Source organism: Aythya fuligula, chromosome Z, assembly GCF_009819795.1.
Source record: "Aythya fuligula isolate bAytFul2 chromosome Z, bAytFul2.pri, whole genome shotgun sequence".
Lineage (NCBI taxonomy): Eukaryota > Metazoa > Chordata > Aves > Anseriformes > Anatidae > Aythya > Aythya fuligula.
This window is the reverse complement of record NC_045593.1, coordinates 27,265,961-27,289,077: the sequence shown is the minus strand read 5'-3', so window position 1 is coordinate 27,289,077 and position 23,117 is coordinate 27,265,961. Positions and strand designations below refer to the sequence as shown.

The following is a 23,117-nucleotide window of genomic DNA, read 5'->3' as shown; positions in this document are numbered from 1 at the left end:
AGAGTCCTGATGTCACACAGGACATGAGAATAATAACTAATCCAATTTATTTATTTTAAATTGAGTCAAATGAAAGAGGTAACTCCCTTGTTTCAGTTAACAGTTACATGTCAGAATGGATGTTCATTTTTTATTAATGCCCCTTGTTGTGGAAGGTTTCTGACCTCTGTATGTGAACAGCTCAGTCCCAGGGTTCTTAATTCCTGTATATGATTTTAAACACAAACATAAATTGTGTTGCCATTGACATCAACATACTGAATGATATTTTTAACAACTAACCAGCAAGACTGTTAATACATGTTTTGGCACTGTGTATTGCTTGAAAAGTTTTGTTTTGTTTTTTTCCTTTTTTCTTTTTCTTTGTAAAAAGGCATCCAACCTATTTTTATTAGTATCCAGCAATTCCAGAATGAGATGATGTGTTCTCTACTTGTGTTTTTTACTTTGCTATATGGGAGACTGAAAACTTTTATCCACCTTACCTGTTATCACAGTTTTGATTCAGCATTAAACACAGCCTTAAGGTTGCTAGTGACAGATTCAGAAAATCACAGCCACGTGATGCAGAGTCCTGATCTGATATAAATTTGCTCTGCTAGTACAGATTGTTTAAACACATGGGCAGGTTAGCTCTGTACCAGCGGTCAGATCAGGTGTTGTCTGTTTTCCTGCTGCTAACATGCAGCAGGCATATAAAGCACAAACACGGTGTAAGCTGTGTATTGTGTGCTCTCGCTATTTCGACAAAAGTGAGATTTTATGTCCATGTCTGTTGTGGGTCAGACTGGTGTTGGCTGGATGTAGCTCATGGCAACTCATAAATGTTCAGCCCTGTGTTTAGATGATAGATTAATGTCATTTCAGGCTTGTCTTTAAATAGATTGAAAGAAGCAGCTTATCACTTACTGAGCTACAATGAGGGAAAAATTACTGGATGCTTTCTCTTTTGAATCATTCTATTCATCTTTATGATTTGCAAAGTCAGTTGGGGGTTTTCTTGCTTTTGGCTAAATTTTGAGTTTCTGCAGCCAAGCCATGGGGGAATCCAGCCACGTACTTGTGATCCTATAAAGTCCTTGAACTTCTGAGCTAGGCACCAAGAATATATTAATTCCTGAAATGGCTGATTGTTCAGGTTATACTAGATTTATTTGCCTCTTGATCTTCCTTTTCCCAGGGCCCAAGCCTTGCAGTTCCCAACACAAAACTTGTTTTTTTGCGATTGGCCATGAAGAAGGTCACTATCTAAACTAGGGAGGCAGCAGAAGGTGTATCTTAATTTGGAGCACCAGCTGTGGGAAAATACCCGTGTATGCAAGTTCAAAGACCCCCACAACAGCCAATGTGCTTCAGTTTGTCACTGAGGGATGAGGATTGCAATAAGGAGGATTGCACACACAATTTAAAGACTGATCATCTGTTAAAACCTAACAAAATAAAACATGAACTTTCATTTCCCCTCCTATTCAAAATAATTAAAAAACCATCCTGCTTCAGAGGCCTTAACTGGCTAGAACTCAACTTATGAGTGAAAACACTGGTACTGAAGGCTCTGCTCCATTTAGTGCAGTCTTCTGTTACATTGCTGGCCATTACGTTTCACCCAGTTACTATGTACGAAGGCCAAAGACTTATAAGGCCAAACATCTCAGCTCTTGAAAAAGCCAAAGCATGTGCCGGCTGTAGAACGGGAGAGGCCAAGCAGAGCATTGCTTGGGTGGGAAGATGTTCCATGTTTGCACCAACCTAGTGCAAACTGACAGTCTGCAGGGTGCTTTTAGGACATGTGAAACAAACCCCATCATTTAGAAGTAACTGCAGTAGAGCTGGTCCTGCCCTGAAGTGCAGAGTCAGACCTTTCAGGATCTCTTCCAGCTCCCTGACCCTATCTCCCTCCCCACCTTTTTGCTTGCTTGTTTGTTTGTTTGTTTGTTTGCTTTGAGGAGCATACTTCTGTCATCTGTTTGGAAATACTGTAATTTTTTTTTTTTTTCCATTTTATTTGGATGTGTGACCCCTGGTTGTTAAGCAGCTGATGAGGTGGCAATAGCTGCAGCAAACACTTACCTTCCCTTTCAAAAAGGCACCGCATCACTACCAAAATGGTGAACTTGCTGATACTCCATATCGAAAGAGGGTAGGGAATGAATCTTCATTAAGGAATTTCTCTGATAAGTATTTTCTCCTCAAGGTTGACCTTCAACCTTGCTGGAAGCATCCTTCAGGCTCAATTCAGAGACCCAAGTGGTCACTGAGCCACTTTCTCCTTGCTCTTTTGACAAGATCTTATTGCTGGAGCAGATGTTTCTTAATTGTGCTTGGAATTCCTGTGGAAATGCTTTCTCTGCATTTCTCAAAAGCTACCTCATGCTGAAAAGGAGCTTAAAAATACTCGGTGTGTAAAAGTCCTGTTGTTTCAAGTATTTCCTGTTCACACGTGCAAATGCTGAAGACTGATTTATTTATTTTTTTTTTCTGCTGTGAATGAGAGAGGTTCTTGTAGTGCTGGTGGAGTTTTGCCATTTTGTATAAGCAGAGGACATGGCTCTTCTCAAAGCACCTTTATGTACATATATAGTTTTAATAAAAATATCAGTGTGAAGGCTTTTAGGCAATGTGTAATACTGTTTTGAGTATGACCATACCATCACATTGCATCTCCGGTCTATGTGGAATTAGACTTGTGCTATTACTCTGGATATAAAAGATATGAATTATTTTGGTTGCTTATTCTGCCAAATTGTTAATCTGGGAAAAAACAGCTATTTTTGTTTAAGATGTTATTAGCTATACAGTTAGAGTGTTAATGGTTATACAGAAATGTTCAGCTTTTATCTCTGATTTTGTTTTTTACTTTGTTGCTCTTTTCCTTCCCTGGGAGTAATTGCTGTTTCACTGTGTATGTAGCCTTGAATCCCATCGCATTCCTTTAAAATGTAAAATGTGCTTTCTTAAACAAGTCCATCACAATATTTACTGCAGTCTGGCTACAAGGACTGCCCAGTGAATATTACAGCCATATCACTGAATGTTAGAAAGACATCTTTACAACTTTGTCCTTGTTATTAATGACTTAAGTAATTTATTTCGTGTTAAACAATCTTGTTGTGTTAACAATTTCTCTACTGTTGCTTTGTCATCTTTTGTGTAGGCTTGTTGATTGTTGCAGCTAAGCTTTATTATAAAGGTCATTAAAATGCTCAGGGAAACTGTCATGCCACTCCTCTTATCTAAGCACAAGTGAAATATATTTAACAATTCACCTTCAAATAGCAAGATCTTAAGTGATTTTTTTGAACATTGATTAAATGTTTTAATATGCTTGCTGTGGTCAGATAAAGCAAACCTTACACTCTTGCAAGGCCTGTGTAAAGATGAGAAAACTAGTGAGAAAATTCTCCTGCCTCTTTCATACTGTAGTGTTTTAAGTTACATTAACAGGATTTTCTCTTCCGGCCTTAAGTTTGGTGCATGAGTGTGAGGTCTCATCTTACAACTGATAAATTAAACAACAGTTTCAACGCACTTGCTATAATTATCTGAAATCACAGAATTACACGATCACAGAATCACAGAATCGTCTAGGTTGGAAGAGACCTCCAAGATCACTGAGTCCAACCTCTGACCTTACACTAACCAGTCCTCCACTAAACCATATCACTCAGCTCTACATCTAAATGTATTTTAAAGACCTCCAGGGATGGTGACTCCACCACTTTCCTGGGCAGCCCATTCCAATGCCTAACAACCCTTTCGGTAAAGAAGTTCTTCCTAATATCCAACCTAAACCTTCTCTGGTGCAACTTTAGCCCATTCCCCCTCGTCCTGTCACCCGGCACGTGGGAGAACAGACCAACCCCCACCTCGCTACAGCCTCCTTTAAGGTATCTGTAAAGAGCAATAAGGTCGCCCCTGAGCCTCCTTTTCTCCAGGCTGAACAAGCCCAGCTCCCTCAGCCGCTCCTCATAAGACTTGTTCTCCAGACCCCTCACCAGCTTCGTTGCCCTTCTCTGGACTCACTCGAGCATCTCCATGTCCTTCTTGTAGTGAGGGGCCCAAAACTGAACACAGTACTTGAGGTGCAGATAAAATAAATAAATATAATTCTGAAATAACATTGTCTATGAGCCTAACTTAGAGTTTATACTGGAATGCACTGTTTAGTATGCATATCTATGTTAAATTGTAGTGGCAGCTTTACATAGAGGGCAAATGCTCCATTATTGCTAGCAATGCTTAGGGATTTGCATTTACTTCAGAATGTCGGAACTTGCATTTTTGGATCAAAAAGGCACCGTGTTTTACCATTGTGCACAGATATTTTCCTGGAACCATCAAGCTGCATATATGCGGTATACTTATACTGTTATATTTACAGATAATATCCTTGAAAGTGTTGTGTTCATGCAGTATTTCTGCAGCTATTATGTTGCTCATATAGCTTGATAAAAATATTTTTAGCGTACTTTACGATGTATGCTAAGTGTATGTCACAATGGAATTAATTATTTCCATGGTAAAAATCTGTTGGGAACGTAGACTTCCCCAGGCTGGGGGTAGAAGAATTGGGATCAGTTAGTACATTTTCAGTTACCCAGTGCAGTGGGCCGGGCCTGGCAGACCACTAGAGATGTTTTTGCATTGCACCAGCTTTGCTGGGGCAGGTTGCTAGTGAAGACAGTGATGTTACCTAAATTAATTCAAAAAGGAAGAAGCTCTGTTCAGGTTAAGGGCCACTGATTTATCATGAGGCAGGGTGATCAGATGCACTAGAAGCGTCACCATCCTGTCCTGCCTGCCTAGGCCTTGAGGGTTTGGTACCTCCATTTCCCTCTGCTTCTCTCGCTGGAATGGTGGCATGGTTCTTCCATGCACCCTGCATGCAGAACATAGTCAGAACCCATCCCTATCAGCTCTCAAGCACCCTAGAGAAGCCAGATAAAAATGTATGTCCAAAAAAAAAACTGTTTGGTTACATTGAAAAATTGCTTAGAACTATAAATCCTGTTAAAAACACAAACCTTCCTAATCTCTTTCTTGGCACCAGTACCAGTGCAGCCTTTTCACTGGTTATAAGAGGTATGTTTTAATTCATGGATCCCAAAGATGTCAAACCTGCCAAACAACAGCTTGGTCACAGGTTTAATGTGCTTGGAGTAGGATTGTCATCTCTTTTAATACCCCCACAGCTGCTGCCCCACCTCCCTGATCGCATTCTGTGCCCAGGGCCTGCAAAATTTGGGGTGCAGCTTTTTTTTTTTTTTTTTTTTTTTTAATTTAATTTAATTTATTTCAGGGTTTGCAGTGATACTCTTGGCTGTCATTGAATCAGTGGCAAAACTCCTTTTGGCTTATATAGATGGAGAGTTTTTCAAGTGCTCTTTAAAGAAAATGGCTTGCACCCAAAGTTTCTTAGTCTTTAAGAAGCTCTTTAGGGAAAATAACCCTTTCTTCTGTGCAATTTTTAGTTGAAAGCCCTTCTCTTTGACTGATGCTGAAGGTATTGAATTTGCTGCGAGTGGGGCACGTTTGGGGGAGCTCATAGAAGCAGGAGCTTCTGGCCTTTGCCCATAGGGTCTTTCTACCAGCTGCTGCATCTCTGAGGGCTTGGAAGGGCCTCATCTTCTCCAGTCTCATGATGCATGTGGCATTTTCTGGAGCTCTGGTTCCGAACACCAGTTCCTTTCTACTCTTTGAACATTTTAATATTTTTATTCTTGATTCAGGCTGTAGGAAGGTGGTCTGTGCCTCTCTAATTTTGAACTTGAGATAACTGGGATACTGCAATGTACTCTACGTGAAGTTCTTTTCTTCTTTTTTTTTTTTTTTTTTAAATGAAGGTCCATGCAGCAGCACTTCAGGTGGTTGACCAGAAGTTTATCTGCAGTGGTCTGCAATGACTTTTGTGGTACATTTTGCAGTTGCAGATGTTGTGTCTGTCTGAAGTTCTTGGCTGTTACAAGCATAGATGATATTTGAGAGATCTCCTGCTGCTGTGTGGTGGCTAGGTAAAGTTGAGGTTCTTGTTTAGAGTGTAAATCTAAGCAATACACTGTCAGGTTGGTCTCAACAAACACCCTTTGACTTTAAAATTTACTTCCTGTACAAGTCTGCCAGAATCAACACTGTATGAACTTGAAGGCAAGAACCTTCCCCAGCATTTTTGTAAGAAACAAGTCATGACCAGGGGCTGTGTTTATTTCCTGAGATGGTAAAGGGGGCACATCCTTTCCTTTGCTTTTATTGAAAGAGGATTTAACAATCTTAGATCCATGTGGAGGCTGAGAATCATCCTTAAGCTTACCTACGCATGGAAATAAACCTGTAACTTCCTCTTATGTTTTTCCAAGTCCATCTGAATATAAATAGGCTTGTTAGGGAAAGTAAACAATGGGAGAGAGGTTGAATTGTCATTAGACAATGAACTGGTGAAAATAATGTCAAAGGCAAAGCTTCCTAACCACTGGTAGATTCTCAGGAATGTGGCCCAGAGAAGTCCTCTGCTTCCATGCTCTCACAGCTGCCTTGTATTCAGGCCACTTTGCTGGTGCCAGTGTGCCTTATAGTTTCTGTTTTAGCACGAAAAGGATAACCATTAAGCTTAAATTGGTTCTCTATTTAGAAACACACACCATTCTGAAAGAAATATGCCAGTAGGATGTGTTTTCAGCTAAATTGTGTGGAAGAGGCTCAGAACAAACATGGCCTTCCAGGAGCACATGGTCATGTGTACACCATCCTTATTTATTTATTTATTTATTTATTTATTTATTTATTTATTTCTGTTGGTTTTGCTCTGTTTGTTAATATTTAAATTAGGGCTCAATTGCCTAGTTTTAGGTGCTGATAACCCTAATATTAATCTCTTCATACTTCAGCAGTGGGTCAATTGTAGAGGTTTGTGCACTATAGAGAAGTACACAAGAAAAGGTAATTGGCAATATTACCTTGCAAAATGGAATGGGGAGCAGTGGAGCAAGCACTTTTGCTGGAGGCAGTAGCAGTGCTACCAAACAAATGTTTTCTGAGAGTGTAGGAATTTCTTGTGGGACTCATGGCATTGTGCCGTGCTGTTGTTTACTTAGGAAAGATCTGTGCAAGTAGCTCCTGCTGTTCCACTGCAGCCTGCTTCTGGGGCTGGGCTGGGCACATTCGCCCCCCGACGGACTGGGGAAGGCACTGCCTCTGCAGGAGTGGGTGTACTGGAAAGGTGTAAACTATCCTTCAGGTTTAAGCTAGTAGCATAAGCCTTTTTCTCAAAAGGCTAAGAGCTCTGGGCTTCTGCCTAGTTGAGCTTATATTGTATGTGCAGTGAGGCTGACAGAAATCAAGCTGGTACATGTTTCTGAAGCTGTTTGCATCGTTCTAAAACTGTGCATTAACAACTGCTGCAAAAAATAATAATCTGAAGTAGTTGTAGCACTGAAATTTTGTTTAATTTAATATGTATATGTATATGTATGTTGGTAGTCCTTCCAGGCTGTTTTTATGTGGCCTAGGACATCCTAAGTTTTTTGTTTTGTTTTGTTTTGTTTTGTTTTTCCTAATGAAGTTGTCTGAATTAGTCTCCAACAAGTGGCTTCCCCAGACTCTGAGGTGATCAGTAAAGTGAGTTTACTGCTTACTGGGAGTGACAGCTCCCAATAAAGCAGTGGCTTGCCTGTATACAGAGATGAGTACATGGCAAAGTCAACGCTCATGAATGTCTGGATTTAAATACAGCTAAAGGCAAGGCCAAACATCTAAAAACTGAGTGCAAAGAGCTAAATGAACTGGCATTTTCACCTTATCTCCTCTTCTTCCTTCTCCACCTGCAAAGACTGCATATTGGTCTGGCTTGGGAGCTGGATGCATCTTTCCTCCTTCTCCAGATGCAGGAGGCTAATCCCTTTCTCTGACTGCTTCTACCTGGAAGTTTTCTAGACTTGACTGCAGATGATCTTTGCTTGAGGGGAAAATACAAAACAAAACAAAAGGTTCTGGTGACAAAGTTGGCTTTACACAGAGGAAATGAACAACATTCTAGTTGTGGTGCTCTCTCACAGCAATTCAAAGAGTAAGGCACATTTAATGTGTTCATGGGCATATACTGAGACACCTCTTGTAGCAACAATAATATCATCCTCAATATTCAATAGTATTGATATTTGGCATTCTGTTTTTTCTGTGTGCAATTAATGAACCTCTGCCAGCAAAGGCTGGAGGAAAGTGGAGGAGAAAAGTGGTCATAGGATTTAGGAAGACTGTTAAACACATTTGTGCCAGCAGAGCAAATGGATGCAGTCGTGGGTGCGGTCATCTCCATCAGTCACATCTGTTTGTGACATTGTCTAGCTGCATTATGGCATCTTTTTCTCTTTTTTTTTTTCTGTAGTGTGTGTATATACAGAGATACAATTATATGTATGCTACATATACAACATGTATGATAATTATATTAACAGTATAATAATTTTATTCAAATGTATATATAAAAAAAAGATTTTGCAAATGTAGGAAAGAAGTTGATCAAACACTGTATGTAGGCTTTCTAGTTCCAGCCAGTCCCATGATCTCCATCTCGCTCTCTATAGGTACCTCAAGGGAGGCTGTAGTGAGGTGGGGGTTGGTCTGTTCTCCCATGTGCCTGGTGACAGGACGAGGGGGAATGGGCTTAAGCTGAGCCAGGGGAGTTTTAGGTTAGATGTTAGGAAGAACTTCTTCACTGAAAGGGTTGTGAGGCATTGGAACAGGCTGCCCAGGGAAGTGGTGGAGTCACCATCCCTGGAAGTCTTTAAAAGACGCTTAGATGTAGAGCTTAGGGATATGGTTTAGTGGGGACTGTTAGCGTTAGGTCAGAGGTTGGACTTGATGATCTTGAGGTCTCTTCCAACCTAGAAATTCTGTGATTTCCTCTGCAGCATAGACACGTTTGATGCTTTTCGTGGAAATATTGCTTTACTGTCAAACTTGTCATTAAATAGACATAATTGTGCACTAAGGGTAGCTGGAGTTAAGGAGAAGATGCTTAAATATTCAGGTTTAAATGTGGTATTAACTACATTTTGAAGGCTGTAGCTCAGAAGAGAGGATGAGGAAGGCAGAAGTGAGAAGAGAGGGTGAAGAGAGGGCAGGCAGCAGCTTGGCAGGCACGGGGCATGGCTGGATGGGAAAAGTGCTGTGCAAAGCAGTGAAGGGACAGGAAAGGATGAAAAGGCAGGCATGAACTCCAGAAGTCCAGTGGCAACAGGATGCAGTTGCACAAGGTTTTCAGAGGGTGAGAAGGGGAGATGATGTAAATGTCCCAAGGATGTTTTGGAGATGAGTAGGTGAGAAGAAAAGAGATACTTCAAAGCTAGAGAAAAAAAAAACACATGGTGGCTTGATCAACTAATGGAAACTGATACATATTTTAGTGGAGGCAACTGAGGAGTATGGAATTAAGGAGTATGATATAAGGAAGTCTATAGGTGGGATGGATGCAATTTGGAAGTGCTGGAGACGAACTTATGTTTAGTGAAGTAATTGCCTCTGATGCCAGGTGTGGTAATCACCCAGCATCAGAAAGCATGAAGACTTCTATTGAGCTGTGAAAGTTCTTTTATCTTTGAGTTTTCTCTCGTATTATATGGTTTAACCCTCCTTTTTTTTGAATTGCATGGAATTTTCAAAATGAAGCACTTAATTATTTGGGCAGATACAAGATAGCTGCCAATTTGCCTTTCTTCTGTAATTTTTTCCTTAAGTTACTAGCAGTTTCTTCCTCTGAAGGGTTGTAAGGTAGGGCTTATGAAAAAAATGTTATCATATACACTTGAGCTTTGCACTGTATTTTCCCTTTTGCTTTTCCCCTCTACCCTTTAGAAGACAAGGAGTTGTGAAATTGTTCCTCACATCTGGCAGTGTGATCAGTGTTTCTGAAGTTGTTCCTCTATCTTCACTGAGTCTAAACAGACATTTTTTTTTTGTTTGTTTGTTTGTTTTTTTTAAGGAGCAGTGTAAGACAACAGTTACAATTTAAAGTTGATTTTTTTTTTTCTAAGAGTTGGTTTATAAAATGAGAAGTACTGCCACGAAAATATCTCCAGTGTTCTTGCAGTTGCGCAGTGTGGAAGCTGGCTGCCTATGTAGTCCTTCAGCCTTAGGGGTCCAGAGGGTTCAGAGGTGGTTTGTGAGTGATGGCCCATGTGGTGCTCCCCTGCACCAGGCTGCTGGCAGCAAAGCCCATACTGGAGCAGTCCTTGGAGCTATCTGAGATATTTCAGGGACATACCCTGTTCCTGTCTCCCCAGAATAGCCATCCATAGCATTACTCAACCAATAAAAAGACCCATTCACAACTAACATAAAAAGATGAAAAAATGATAGTTAAAAAAAAAAAAAAAAGGATATAAGTTACAAATAATAATAGAAAAAAGAAGACCAGTTCTGTGTATAACTGTGAAAAAGAGAAGCAGGAGAAAGCACTTGGCAGTTACAGTAACACTTCAGGCTAATAAAAAGAGATAAGCATCAATTTCTGAGGATGACAGACATGTCTGCTCTCAGTGCTAGTCTCCTAAAGTTGTTTACATCTAATCTTGCCAGAAAATCCTATTTAAGGAAGATGTTGTGTGTCTGAAACTAGATTCTGCCTCTTTAGCTCTAGCTCAATAGACATGCTTGTGTTTAAGAGGAAAACAAACGCAGGATTTGCGTTGTTACGAGTGACAAGAAGGATGTCCTTGGGGAAGGCAGTCAAAGATGTGACTTTGCAGTGGTCTGGCAAGGATCTCACTGCATGTGGACCAAGAGAAATGGCCTGCAGTCCTGCGGACACTTGAGGTTGTGGAGATGGTGAAACACTCCAGTACTTCTTTTTTCTAACTTGATCACAAATTATCCAGCATGTTTACACAAAGAGGCTCATTTATTATATAATGAAAAGGAGCACAGCTGTATTTTTCAGCCATGGAAATTTCTATGCTACCGTGTTATGCTTTGATGCAGGCTTTTACCATACTTCTCATGGAGCTGATGGAGCACATGTCACAGCAGCTGTTCAGAGTAGCAAGGGCACATGCATCTTTTGGAAGTGTGAAATGATGAGATATTCTTCTGCGGTGTGTTTTCCTGAAACACCAGTTCAGATAATGCTTGGGCAAATCCAGTCTTACTTCAAGCAACCGTGGCAGCCAGGAATCACATTGGAGCAAGCTGTCCTCCTCTTTGAGGAAATGCAACTTCATCTAAATTTCCTCCCTTGAACATGTCAGACACTTGTTATTGTTTGCTGCTTCTCAGATCCCTTTCCTGTTCTTTTTTGAAGCCATTGTATGGCAGACTTTTCTTGGCTGGTTGCTTTCTGTTTACTATAAGAGAACAAAACAAAACAAAAAACAACACACATGGGCAGGTATCTGGGAACTAGTATTTTTTGAAACTCAGCTGTAGAGTTGCAACAGTGCTTTTGTAAACCAAGTCTAAAATATTTCAATCACTTTTTTTTTCCTTTTTTTTTTTTCTCTTTCTTTTAACACAAAGAATACTTTGTAAATAGCAAAATCCTCAGATTCATTGATTTGCTTGCTCTGAGGCATTTTTATTTAAAAGTCATATATTTGCACGAGTCAGGATGAAAGGAGTATGCTAAAAGGCATTGTTTAAAGACAAATTTTTAAATCACCTTACAGGCATAAACACAGCATTATTTTCAAAGGGGAAGTAGAAAATTTCAGATTTGTCATTGGATCACAGACTCTGTATAATAGAGTTGGAAAGGTTATAAAAAGTTTGCACTAGAAGTATATATTCATGTGTGTGTTGAAAATGAGAAACCTATTGGATGTTTATGAAAACATATTCATTTTTCAGGGACAGGTGACTATAAATGCAAAATTTGAGAAAGGCATTTACCTGCCAGAAGATGCGGAATTTTACTTTGTTTATGACGGATCCATGAAGAGGCACATAATGTTTGCTGCGCGGATAAGTGACAATGCTCTTCAGTCCCTAGTTCCAGGTGAGTGTTACTCGTTTTTATTTCTGATCTCTTTGCTATACTGCAGTCCCATTTTGAAGTTGGACATAACTGGGTGATTTGGGTAACTCTGTTTTATGGCTTTGTAGTGGAGGAAATGTAGGCATTGAATGATGGTCCTTAGGATGCAGCGTGAGTTTAACTGGCCATAAGTTATGCTGCCCTCTGTAGCCATCTGTACCTGCATGGTGTCAGACACAGACAATGCTACAGGCAGGGCTTTCCTGGGTGTACACATAGTAGGGTGTGTAGGAAAATGCATCTTCAGGCATTTCATTGATTTTAGTCTGACTTAATTCTATCCAACAGTTCCATCCTACTAGAGTTTGCCTCTGGGAATTGTAATGCCTACAAAACTCACATTTTTGTCTGGGCTTTCCCTGAAGGCAGCAGTCAGCCCAGCTTGCAGTACCCAGGTGGTGGTGGCTTGGGGTGGTTGGAGCTCTGCTTGAGCCATGGGGAGAATCATCTGCAGGTGCCTTGCTGCAAGTAGAGGGGGTTTGAGCTCCCTCACAGCTGGCGTTGTCTCTCTCGGCCTTGGCGTTTTCCCTCTTGCTGGTGTAATATGAACCCTGACTGTTGTCGTTATCGTCTGCTTTGTGACCTTTTCATTTGTGGAGTAGGTGGCTATAAACATGATGTACCTAGGCAGTAAGTTCCACTTGTTATTTGTTCTTGTTTTCTAAAGGACATTTAGAATCTTAGAGTAACCAGTGAGTATAAAAAGGGAAAGTTTGCTGCTGTTACGTGGTGGCTGCTTTAGTCTGTAAATGCTAAAAGATTGTCATGAAATACAATGGGAGAAAACGCAGTGCTAGACTAATCCCAGGGTAGCAAGGTTATTTTTCTGAGATGCCTGAAATGACACTACTAAATGATTACTTCTCAGCTAGGATAAAAACAGGAGGCTACAGGCAATGCTTAGTCCTCTGTCTGCTCTCAACAGGGGCCATTAGCAGATGAAAATAAAAGGCGAAGTTAAAATATGGCTCTGGTGTAGTTACTGTTGGTTCATAGTGGCCAAATTAAACATAAGGGAATGCAGAGCACTTCAAAAACAACTGCAGATGTGGTAAGCACATGCTTCTGCAGATATAAGACTGCATATAAACTTGTAGTTATTGGGAGGCTATTGTAGGAAATTTAGATTTGCACCCATAGTATGTCATGGCAGCTCTCCAGTAAGACGTGTGAGTACAGGATGCACACCTTACGGATGTGTGACATTTATCCTCACCTGGTTGGCAAAGAAAGAGGAAAGGTGGGGTGGGATTTTTAAGTGGCAAATTCCCTTAGACTTCGACAGTCAGGGTTGTAAATTAGACAGTTGATACAACATTGAATCAAGCCTGCCAAAAGTATGAAATGCGCATTTGTTAAAAGCATCTAGGTTTTGGCCTGCATGGAGATGCTGGGTAGATTAAAAAATGTGTGTTAATAAATAGATGCGATGTATTCCTCAGAGTTCATGTTGCATGCTACTGTGACATTCTTTTTATGGGCGTCTCTTGTAATTCTTATCCAGGTACTTTCATGCTTTTGATTTTTGGTGTTTAGTACTGAGATGGTTACCTCTTCTTTCTCTTGTAGTTGAAGAACCTTCATATAGAAGGACTGCTTTAAAAATGCACTATATCAGTATAACTGGAGGACTGGCAGTTCAGAATCTAGTCAAATCCAAGTTCATCAACAGAAATGCTTGGTGGGTGCCTGACAATAAGTAGGTGTAACTAGAGGGAAGAAGAAAGTAATTCTGGATGAGTAGTCACCGCTCTTACAGGATGAGAAAAGAGGAAAAACTAATTAATTTTCTGAGCATATATAATTTTAATGATTAATTTACATTATGATTTTAGGCCATGGATGCCAGGAAGAAGTTTCTCTCTCTGTGTTAATGTACACAAGAGGATACTCACCTGTGGTGCTCGGCAGCTGTCCTGTCACCTACAGAGAGAACCTGACTTGCAAACTGTCTCGTTTTCTGGTCAATCACACAGAATGCATCACTGCCACTAGTCACAAGGTTTTACTGGATAAGTTTGGGCTAACAATAAAAGAGCTGCAGTCCCTGGATAATGATTTGACAATGGCCATTGCTCATGAAGAATTGCCATCAACGTGGAACATCCTTGGAAGCTACTCAGAAGGTGGTAAGATTTTATTTCAGGTTGGAAGGCTTCTAGTGGTGACTTCCTGCATAGGTCAGAGCAGAGTCTCTCAGCATTTTATTGAAGGTTTCCAACCCTTCTGCTTTATTTTGTGATTATGATGAAAAGTTGTTTGAGAAGGGTACTCAGAGATTTTGGTGTGCGCCCAGAAGTTTTAAAAATAATTGTGGCTATTGTAACTCAGTCTCTCCAGAAGATTTTTGTACTTTGACTCACTGTTAAAATAGCTTTTATAAAAAGACTCTGCTTTTACAAGATTAAAGGGTTGTCTCTTAAAAAGAATTGTAGTAGTAATTGTAGTAGTAGAGTATCTCTACCGTGATTCCAACCAAGTGAAGTGTTTTAATTGTGCAGACAAAAAGGAGACGAAGTATACAGTCATAAAACAGAATAATGTGTTACTGTAGGCGTTTGGATATGTAGAGTAAGCATACTGTTTATCATAGTTCTGTAAGTATTTATACTTTACTTGCAACTATGATTATTCTTAGGGGAGAGTATCATTAACCAAGTTTTGATTTTTTTTTTTTTTTAAATAGAAAGTGGAATGAAAATATACATGAAACCTTACACTAGGGTATGCTATTGAAAAATTTTGTAACAAAATCAGGTGAAATTTGCCTGGCTTCATGTTTCATTGCAAACACAAAGCTGTAGTTACTTTTTGCTGAAGAGTGTAATTTTTTTTGCAGACTGAGTTGATTTATAGCTGAGGTTGGAAACAGTGTTAAACTTGATGGCTTCACATGTTTTTCATTGAAAATTTGGTACTTTTGGCTGTTTTCCTCTTAGTACTTTAAATTGCTAAAATTTGGAGGACAGGCAGTTTCCATATGAGCCAAACTGAAGGAGAGATTCATGCAAGCTTTTGGGAACTGAAAATACAATGCTTAGCCCATTTCTCTGGGTGAGGGTTTTTCCCTGTCTTAAATCTTTCTAATTCTTAATGACAGTCAGCTTGAAATCCGCTACTGCCTTCCTCAGGAGAAAGATAATTTTTGTCTGTCTGCTGTAAATAGCTCTTTCAAGAGATGTAAAAACAAATACCAAGGCTCATTCAAATATTGGCTAGACATTGGATTTACTTGTTTCATTTTCATGTGTAGTAAATATTTGTTCACATTGCTCAAATTCTGGAATGACTGTTTTGTAGCAGTGAAGATCTTGATTCAAAGTCTGAAGAAATCAGCTGTAGTTTTTTCACAGATTTCGCTAAGCTTTTCATCAAAACCAGCTGAAGCCCAGTCCAGAAGTAACAGCAGGACACCAGAGCTAGTGAGAGATGCTTGGCCAAATCTAGATGCCTACCTGTTTGCCTGAAACTCGGGGAAGTTTCTGCTGTGTGTGTTGTGAGTCTGGGGGATCAGAGACCAGCACAGCCAGTACCAGGCAGAGCTCTGCCAGGGCAGCTGCTACCCAAATCGCAAATTTTTAGTTTTGCTAGCTGTCAATTTTGAGGTGTACTGCAGCATTTATACATTAAATTGCTCAGACTCAGTGGTCATTCATGCCTCTTGTGGGGAGTGTGTGTCTAACCAGGAATCATAGAATCACAGAACAGCTTGGGGTGGAAGGGACCTTAAGGAGCACCCAGTTCCAACCCCTCTACCATGGGCAGGGACACCTCCCACAGACCAGGTTGCCCAAAGCCCCATCCAGCCTGGCCTTGAACACTTCCAGGGATGGGGCATCTACAGCTTCTCTTGGCAGCCTGTACCAGGGCCTCACCAACCACCCAAGAATTTCCTCCTAACACCTAATCTAAATATCCCCTCTTTTAGTTTAAAACCATTCCCCTTGTTCTGTCATTTATCTGCCAGAGCAAAAAGTTGCTTTTCCTCTTTTTAATAAGCCCCCTTTAAGTACTGAGAAGCTGCAATAAAGTCACCCTGGAGCATTCTCTTCTTTAGGCAGAACAGCCCCGGCTCTCCTAGTCATAGGAGAGGTGCTCCAGCCCTCCAACCAACTTCATGCCCCTCCTCTGGACCAACTGTAACACACCCACATCCTTCTTGTGCTGGGGGCCCCAGACTTGGATGCAGCACTCCAGGTGGGGTCTCACAAGGGCAGAGCAGAGGGGGACAATCACCTCCCTCCACATGCTGCCTTTCTGGGCTGCAGTCGTGCACTGCTGGCTCATGCTGAGCCTTTTGCCCACCAGAACCCCCAAGTCCTTCTCTGCAGGGCTGCTCTCAATGGGTTCTTCTCCCTGTCTGTGCTCATGTCTGGGATTGCCCTGACCCAGCTGCAGTACTCTCCATTGATGTGTGCAGGTCACATCTGCATTCATACCTCAGGCATTGCTTTAAATGGGGATCTTCTCCCTGCTTTCCAGGCAGTGCCAGTGTTACATCTGGGTGGTTGGCTCTCTCCTCTCCCAGAGTGACAAAGTCCTTGTAAGGGGTGTCCCTGCTAGGCAGGAAGGCAAAGGCTGGCAACCCTTGTTGACTGAGGGCTCCCAAAAGGTTTCTGGCTAGCTTTTCCTTCAGCCCAAGGGTGGACTGACATTCCCTCTGTGCCTCCCTCCACTCCTTATGTAGTGTAGTTCTGCCCTCTGTCAGAGTTTGTGAAGCAACAATAAATGTGTTGCTGCCAGTGCTATGGTAAGGATGTGTTGATACAGCAAAGAAAACTGAGGCTGAACGAGGACAAGATGGATCCTGGCCTTTGAGGGGAGTTTTCTGTGCCTCTGTTAAGACACATAGGTGGTGGAGAGCCTTCCATACCCAGAGAAGTCCTGACTCTAGGCCTTTTGGGACAGAAGTCTGTGGAGTCCTTTAAATGCATCACTTGCAAGAATGGCCTGGGTGGCTCAAATAACTGGTTATGGCCATGTGCACACATATAGAAATAAGGAAGCCTGTCATCTCATAGTGTATGTAGTCAACTTGACAGGAGAGCAGCTTACCCACAGTAACTGAGTATTCGGCATTTTACTTTAAAAGTCTCTACATAGTTCTTCCATTTTTTTTCTCCTGTGTTTTCTGTTCATGAGGCCCATCTGTTTTAGTCTCTTCTAATCAATTTGTACAATTCTTCTTCATCTCCTGTATCCTTTCTCTTTCTTTTCTGAAATCATTTTTTTTTTTTTGTCTCACAGCCATATTCTCTTTCACCTGAGCCTGAGAAGCACTGACTTATATTCTAACCCACTTGTTGTCTCCATACCAGTATTTTTGTCCCAGTACCAAGAAGCTGAGCAAAGCCATCGGTTGCATGTTGCAGAGGGAGCCCTGTGCATGCAGGGGAAGGAGAGGGAGGGATAAGGAACTGGACTGTGCAAGGAGGACCTTGGACAGGTGAGAGGAAGAGGAGAAGGAGGTTCTTCCTGTTCCACCATGAAGTAATGAAAGGCTGCCCCAGGACCTTGCTTCTTCCCTGACACCCCCTGAAAAAGATCAAATTGGGGGAGAAATATGGGAGCTAAAAAGAGAGGGAGACCCTTTCTCTGTCCTTGATGTCCCTGAAATTCCTTGTCGTGAAGGTCTGTTTAGTGTCTTGACACGTGACAGTGTCAGGATGTTCATTTTAGTATCAGTATTATGAAACATTTTGGGTGGTATCATTCATCACTAGTTAGGATCTCATGCCTGTGAGACTAAATTGCTGCTGATTCTGTCAGTTTTCAGGCCTGTTGGGCTATTTTTATTAGAAAAAAATTACTTTTGAGTGACACATGGCTTGAGAAAATTGTTGCACCATCTGGTGTTTTTGGATCTCTTTCATTTTTTATGAGGATTTAGAGACGTATGGGTTGATGGAAAGATGGAAGAATAATTTATTCATAGGAGCTATGGTATTTGGAAAAAGTGTTTGTATTCCCTTTATAAGGCATAAAAAGTACTGGATAAAGAGAGAGACTGGATTGTCTAGGGAGCATTGCAAATAATTCAGGAATTTAGTGCAGTTGCACAGGTCAGAACTTGTTATCCACATTATTTAAAGTTCAACAAAGGAAACAAGAAAGCACGAACCTTCTGGTAATCCTCACTTGTAATAAGTGCCTGTTAGACAGCTATGTCAGAAAACGCCTGCTCACAAAAAAGGGTCAGACGGTCTGATCACCTGGCCCACAGCCAGTTTGCTGCCAGGGGAAATTGAGGACCCAGTGGAGGTGCTGTGCTTGCACACGTACTCCTTGGTGGGTTTGAGGAAAGGGGAAAGAGGGACAGGACTGGAGAAGCTGTTTATTTGCTAATTGTACTTTTGTAATGGACATTTTCATTCTGAAAATTGGATTGCTCAATTTAGGAAGCTAAACTGTAATAAATATTATCCCAATTAACTTGTTAAGGTTGGTCAGAAAAGGAGAATCCTCTCACAGTTGTTATGTTCAGATAAAAAAAAAAAAAAAGATGAAAAGAAGAGATGGATTCATTTGGATGAGAAATGCTCTATGATAACCTTCAGAGGATGTCTCCGTGCTTCCTATAGTAGGGTCAGCTTAGGGCAGTCTTTCAGGGCTGGCAGCCCCATCAGACATGGACATAGCATCCTCTCTGCACCTCTTATGTCCTTGGCATGCTCAGGGTTTTGTCCCCTGGCTGTCAGAATGGGTGCGCAAGTGCAGGAGCGTGGAATCTGCAAGGCATCTGCATTACACACAGGTGGCTGAGGGTGTCTCAGTTTGCTTTAAGGGCATTGCTGGGAGGCTGAGGTCAGGTTGTCTGGCTGACATAACTGTGCTGGTAGTGAAACAAGAACGTTTCCTGCCAGCTTTGTCACTACTACATTTTTTTTCTTGAAGAAGAGTGCTCTATTAGGTTTGAGGCTATTAGTAGAAGCAATAAAATTATGAAAAATAGCTGTGGTTCATAGAGAACAGAACAGTGTCTATACTTGTTTAATTCTCTTTCAGAAACAAAGAGAATTTTCATTTTATTTCATAAATGCTCTGTAATTGTTTTTTAGGAATAGGTCTTGTGGAATTGTGAGAAAAATCACAATAATTTTCTTCAGACAGGATCTTCTCTGAAGCTATTTTATTTGTGATTGCAATGGCAAGCGTCCTGCCAATTAGGAGAGCATTTTAGTAAACAAATCATAGCCTTTTATTCCCTATTACCTGACATCTGATCACCTCTCCTGTTTCCTCATTGCCTGAGTACTACAGGTTCCCAAGCTCCTCAATGCTCCTCTATACCATATATTTACAATTCTTTTTTTTTTCAACCCTTTAATTTCACCTTTTTCCTTTTTTTCCCCTTTCTTATGTTTTGAGAACCTGTGATCTTTCTTTTACCATTCTCAAACCGCTCATCCTGTTTTTCTCAAGCTTTTATCTTATTTTGGAACAGTGAGGCCTTCTACTGTCCACTTATCTAGTTAGCATTTCTCCTTCTTATGACTGTACAGCTACCTTGGAATATAGAAGATTAGTTCTCTACTGCAAAAACACAACTTAGTTTCTCACAGAATGACTTGAAGTATCCAACTTCTCTGCTTTATAGGCTGCTTTTGGGGAACGCTGTTTTGTTTTCTGTTGCATTTTTGACATTTTCATTTCCCTTCCCTGCTCGCTTTCACTGTAAATCCTGTTACTGTTTCTACTTGGTGCTAATTATGGTCCTGCTATGCTACATGCACTCAAACATGTCTCAGTGTCAGGCTGGTGGCTGCTGGTTGGGTTTGTCCAAACCAAGAGCAGCAGATGTGCCTGACTGTTGTAACCCACTTCCTGGGCCTGGTCCAGCTCTGTCTGAAGTAGGTTGAAGGGTATCGAAATAGGCTGGAATAGTTACAGCTGGAAGGGATCACACAGATCACCAAATCCAGTAGTTTAATCGATAAAGGTACCCTACAGAAGGGCAGATGATGTGAGGAATAGAAAAAGGGGATATTCCAGTTAGTAAGTAGAAAGGGGTTAGGTTTCAGAACAGCACTGACTTCATGCCTCACTGCTGTGTGTTCACAAAACCATTTGCCATGTGAGATCAGCATGTATGTATGTTTCTGCAGTAGTGGGGTGCACAGAAGACTTCTTTATAAACTCGTACCTAGGGGAAAATTAAAAAAAAATTAAGAGTAATACATAAAAGAATGAAGCCAGGAAAAACTGGAATTTGTCAGACTGTTTTGATGTCTCCCTCTGCTTTTCAAGTCACAAGTCTTGAGTTTTCGTTCTCCTTCCAGGAAATGAATGAGATTCATAGCCCAGAAAGGGCTTAGTCATTTCTGTCAGAGAGAAATATTTGTTTTTAGTTTATTGTTTTGGACGTAGGAAGAGATTCAGGTGCAAGGAAGAACAAAGGGATTTATATAATGTTTAAAACAGATTGTGTTGGCTCAGCTCAGTGTAACTCAAACAGGGTGTTTTGGCTGGAGAACCGGGATGCGATGCAAAACAACGTCCTGATAGTGCATATCCTTTACAGCACCACCTGCTTGTGGTATCTAACCTTGTATGAATCAGCCAGCACTGCATCTTTCAAATGTTAGTAATTGTTTTTTTGTGTGTCTTGATGGAAAATGGTATTTTATACCACTTAAATATGAATTTGTTGAAGAAATCTTATGTTTTCATTGTTTCCTGTTTTTCTTCCATTTTTTTTTTTTTTTTTTTTTGGCCGCTGAATGAAGTTCAATGAATTATGTTGTGTTTTTTTTTCACCACATCTTTATTTTTGTTTCTTGATGTGGTATTTTTATTTATTGTTGCATTTGTTTTGCCATTTTGCCACATTACAAATCTTCCTCAAGGGAAGAGTAAATGAAAATGAAAAAATATGGGAAAATGCCATTTGTTCCCTGCCATTGAGGAGCCAGAAGAGGAAGAGTAAAAGAGAAGAATTGAGACTGGAAGCTGTTCTTATGAAAAAAGTTGCTAAAAAAATCAGAACTTTACTTTTTTTTTTTTTTTTTTTTTTTTTTTTCCCCCCCTCCCCTTTGGTATTGCTAATCATAAATAGAACCATAGCAGAATGCAGGATGTAGATGGACAGGATTGCTGGAGGTGGTCTGTTCCTGCCCCCTGCTCGTGGCTAGCATCAGAGTTGGATCAGGTTGCTCAATTTCAAATTTTGAGTACCTCCAAAGGACAGAGGGGTCCGTAACCCCTCTGGGTAGCCTGTCCCAATGTTTGACCATCCTTTTGGTGAAAAATATTTTCGTTGTATTGGAAGAACTCATTTACCTTCCTATTTATCTTGCAGACCTTAAGCTTTATATTTCAGATTTTAGTATCCTGAAGGTGTTAGTAATCGCCATCAGGTTTTGCCTGCTCCTAGGCAAGCCAGATGTGAGTAGTAGGAGAGTAGCCCAGCAAAGACTCTTTGGAGTTGAAGATTGCAGAGGGATCTAAGTACTGTTTCTAACTAAGTGCTAGTGAAACGAGCTGGTTGAACTGCCAGGCTGGTTCTGCTACAACATGCTTTTAAGGTAGCCATGAGCAAACTGAGTCTAGTGTTAGATGAAGGTCATTGGGTTGGACAGGCAAAAATTAGTTACCAGAATATTTGTGGTGAGATAACAGAAGATATTATTGTAAGTCATGTTTTAAGACCGCAGAGATTAATAAGTGTTATTTAAGTTAATTTTAAAACTAGGTTCTTTTGTGGTAGACTTATTCACACTACATTTTTTTTAAGATTTGGCCTCCAGAAATGTAACTTTATTTGCTGCAGTGTCAGAGCTTAGGGTAGGCTTCTGCCTAGGCTACTCCTTATGGGAGTCTTCCTAAGGGCTTCCTTTTTTGCTGAGCAGAAAAGTCCTAATCATATTTTGCCCAGTGTAAATTTATCTGTGTTTTTTGTGTGCGTGCACTTTTTTGTCTGTTTGTTTGTTTGTTTGTTTTATTAATTACAGTGTTACAATAGACACTGAAACCCAGTGACCCAAGGCCAAAGTTTTAATCAGGCAGTGGAGTTCAGAGTATAGTTTGTCCTTTTATTTCTGTCTTTAATCTGAGGGTTGGGGTGTGGTTAATATATAATCAGATGCTTAGTGTACTTAATACTGGTTAAAACATTTGCATGTGTTTTAATTAGATGGTCTTATGCACTGGTTGCTTATGTAGAAAAAAATGGCCAAATTTGAATCATCCAGAGTCCTACTATGATGTCTAAAGTGGGACTTCAGCGTAATTTAAGAGCTCAAGAGCAAGGAGCACTTCTGAAAGCTCATGCTTTAGTGAATATTTTAGTCTGGAAACGCATAATATGGCCTTGGGACTGTGTTTTATACCACAAAATTTCCTGGGCATCTCCAGGAAACCATAACTCCTTGGTGTAAATGTAAGCATGCCAGACATGGAAACACTGATGTCTGGTTCCCAGCCATGCTCTGTTGCAGTAGAGTCAGGCTGCTGCTTTTGTGGTCTCCTCCTGCCCTGCGTCCCTTGAATTTCCTTCTGCATAGTTGGTGAGCCACTTTCAATTACTCGTTAATGGAGCAGACAGGCTGTGCTTCCATCTGAAGGGGGGTGACCTGAAGAAGTGTGAAGATGTGGGTCTACATCCCATCTGGCCAAGGAGGAAGTCGAATGGAGGTCTTCCATTTCTGAAGTGGCACATCATCCTTTGTTTCACTGTTTGAAGCTGTGATTTGGAGTGAGATTCTAATGTTCTGTATTGCCTGTGGGCTGACTTTAGCCAGCCACATGCTCACTACATGGGTTTCTGTGAAGCTTCTCTCTGAGGCTCTCACCTTCACTTGTCTTAGTGAGTCATCCAGACCCTGCAGGACCAGGTGATTCATTTTTAGGCATATGTGTCCTAGATTTTGCTCTGAGTTCTCAACCAGCATCAGCTGGCTATTGCTAGATATGCTGGCACCCATATCATCAGCTCTGTGCACCCACATCAGCACAGCTCTGTGTGCATTACATGCAAAACCCCACACAGGCAGGGGCCATGTGCAGCAGCCATCCCTTGCTGCACCTGGGACAGGCTGCAGAGGAGACAGTGGCCCTGGCCTTAGCTATGCAGCAGTGCTGTGGGATGAAGCAGAGA

General features: G+C 40.9%; 1 protein-coding gene across 6 annotated transcripts in view; it reads left to right on the top strand.

Moving 5' to 3' along the window:
* Nucleotides 1–23,117, top strand: part of ARHGEF28 (Rho guanine nucleotide exchange factor 28) — a 127,990-nt gene that overhangs the window by 19,427 nt on the left and 85,446 nt on the right. For 4 of the 6 annotated variants that reach the window (XM_032205533.1, XM_032205531.1, XM_032205529.1 and 1 more), the window contains exons 3-4: nt 11,836–11,983; nt 13,858–14,151. In XM_032205533.1, coding sequence (XP_032061424.1) covers nt 11,836–11,983; nt 13,858–14,151 — 442 coding nt within the window. The remainder of the gene's footprint in view (nt 1–11,835; nt 11,984–13,857; nt 14,152–23,117) is intronic. The other 2 variants (XM_032205530.1, XM_032205534.1) reach the window with 2 other exon arrangements.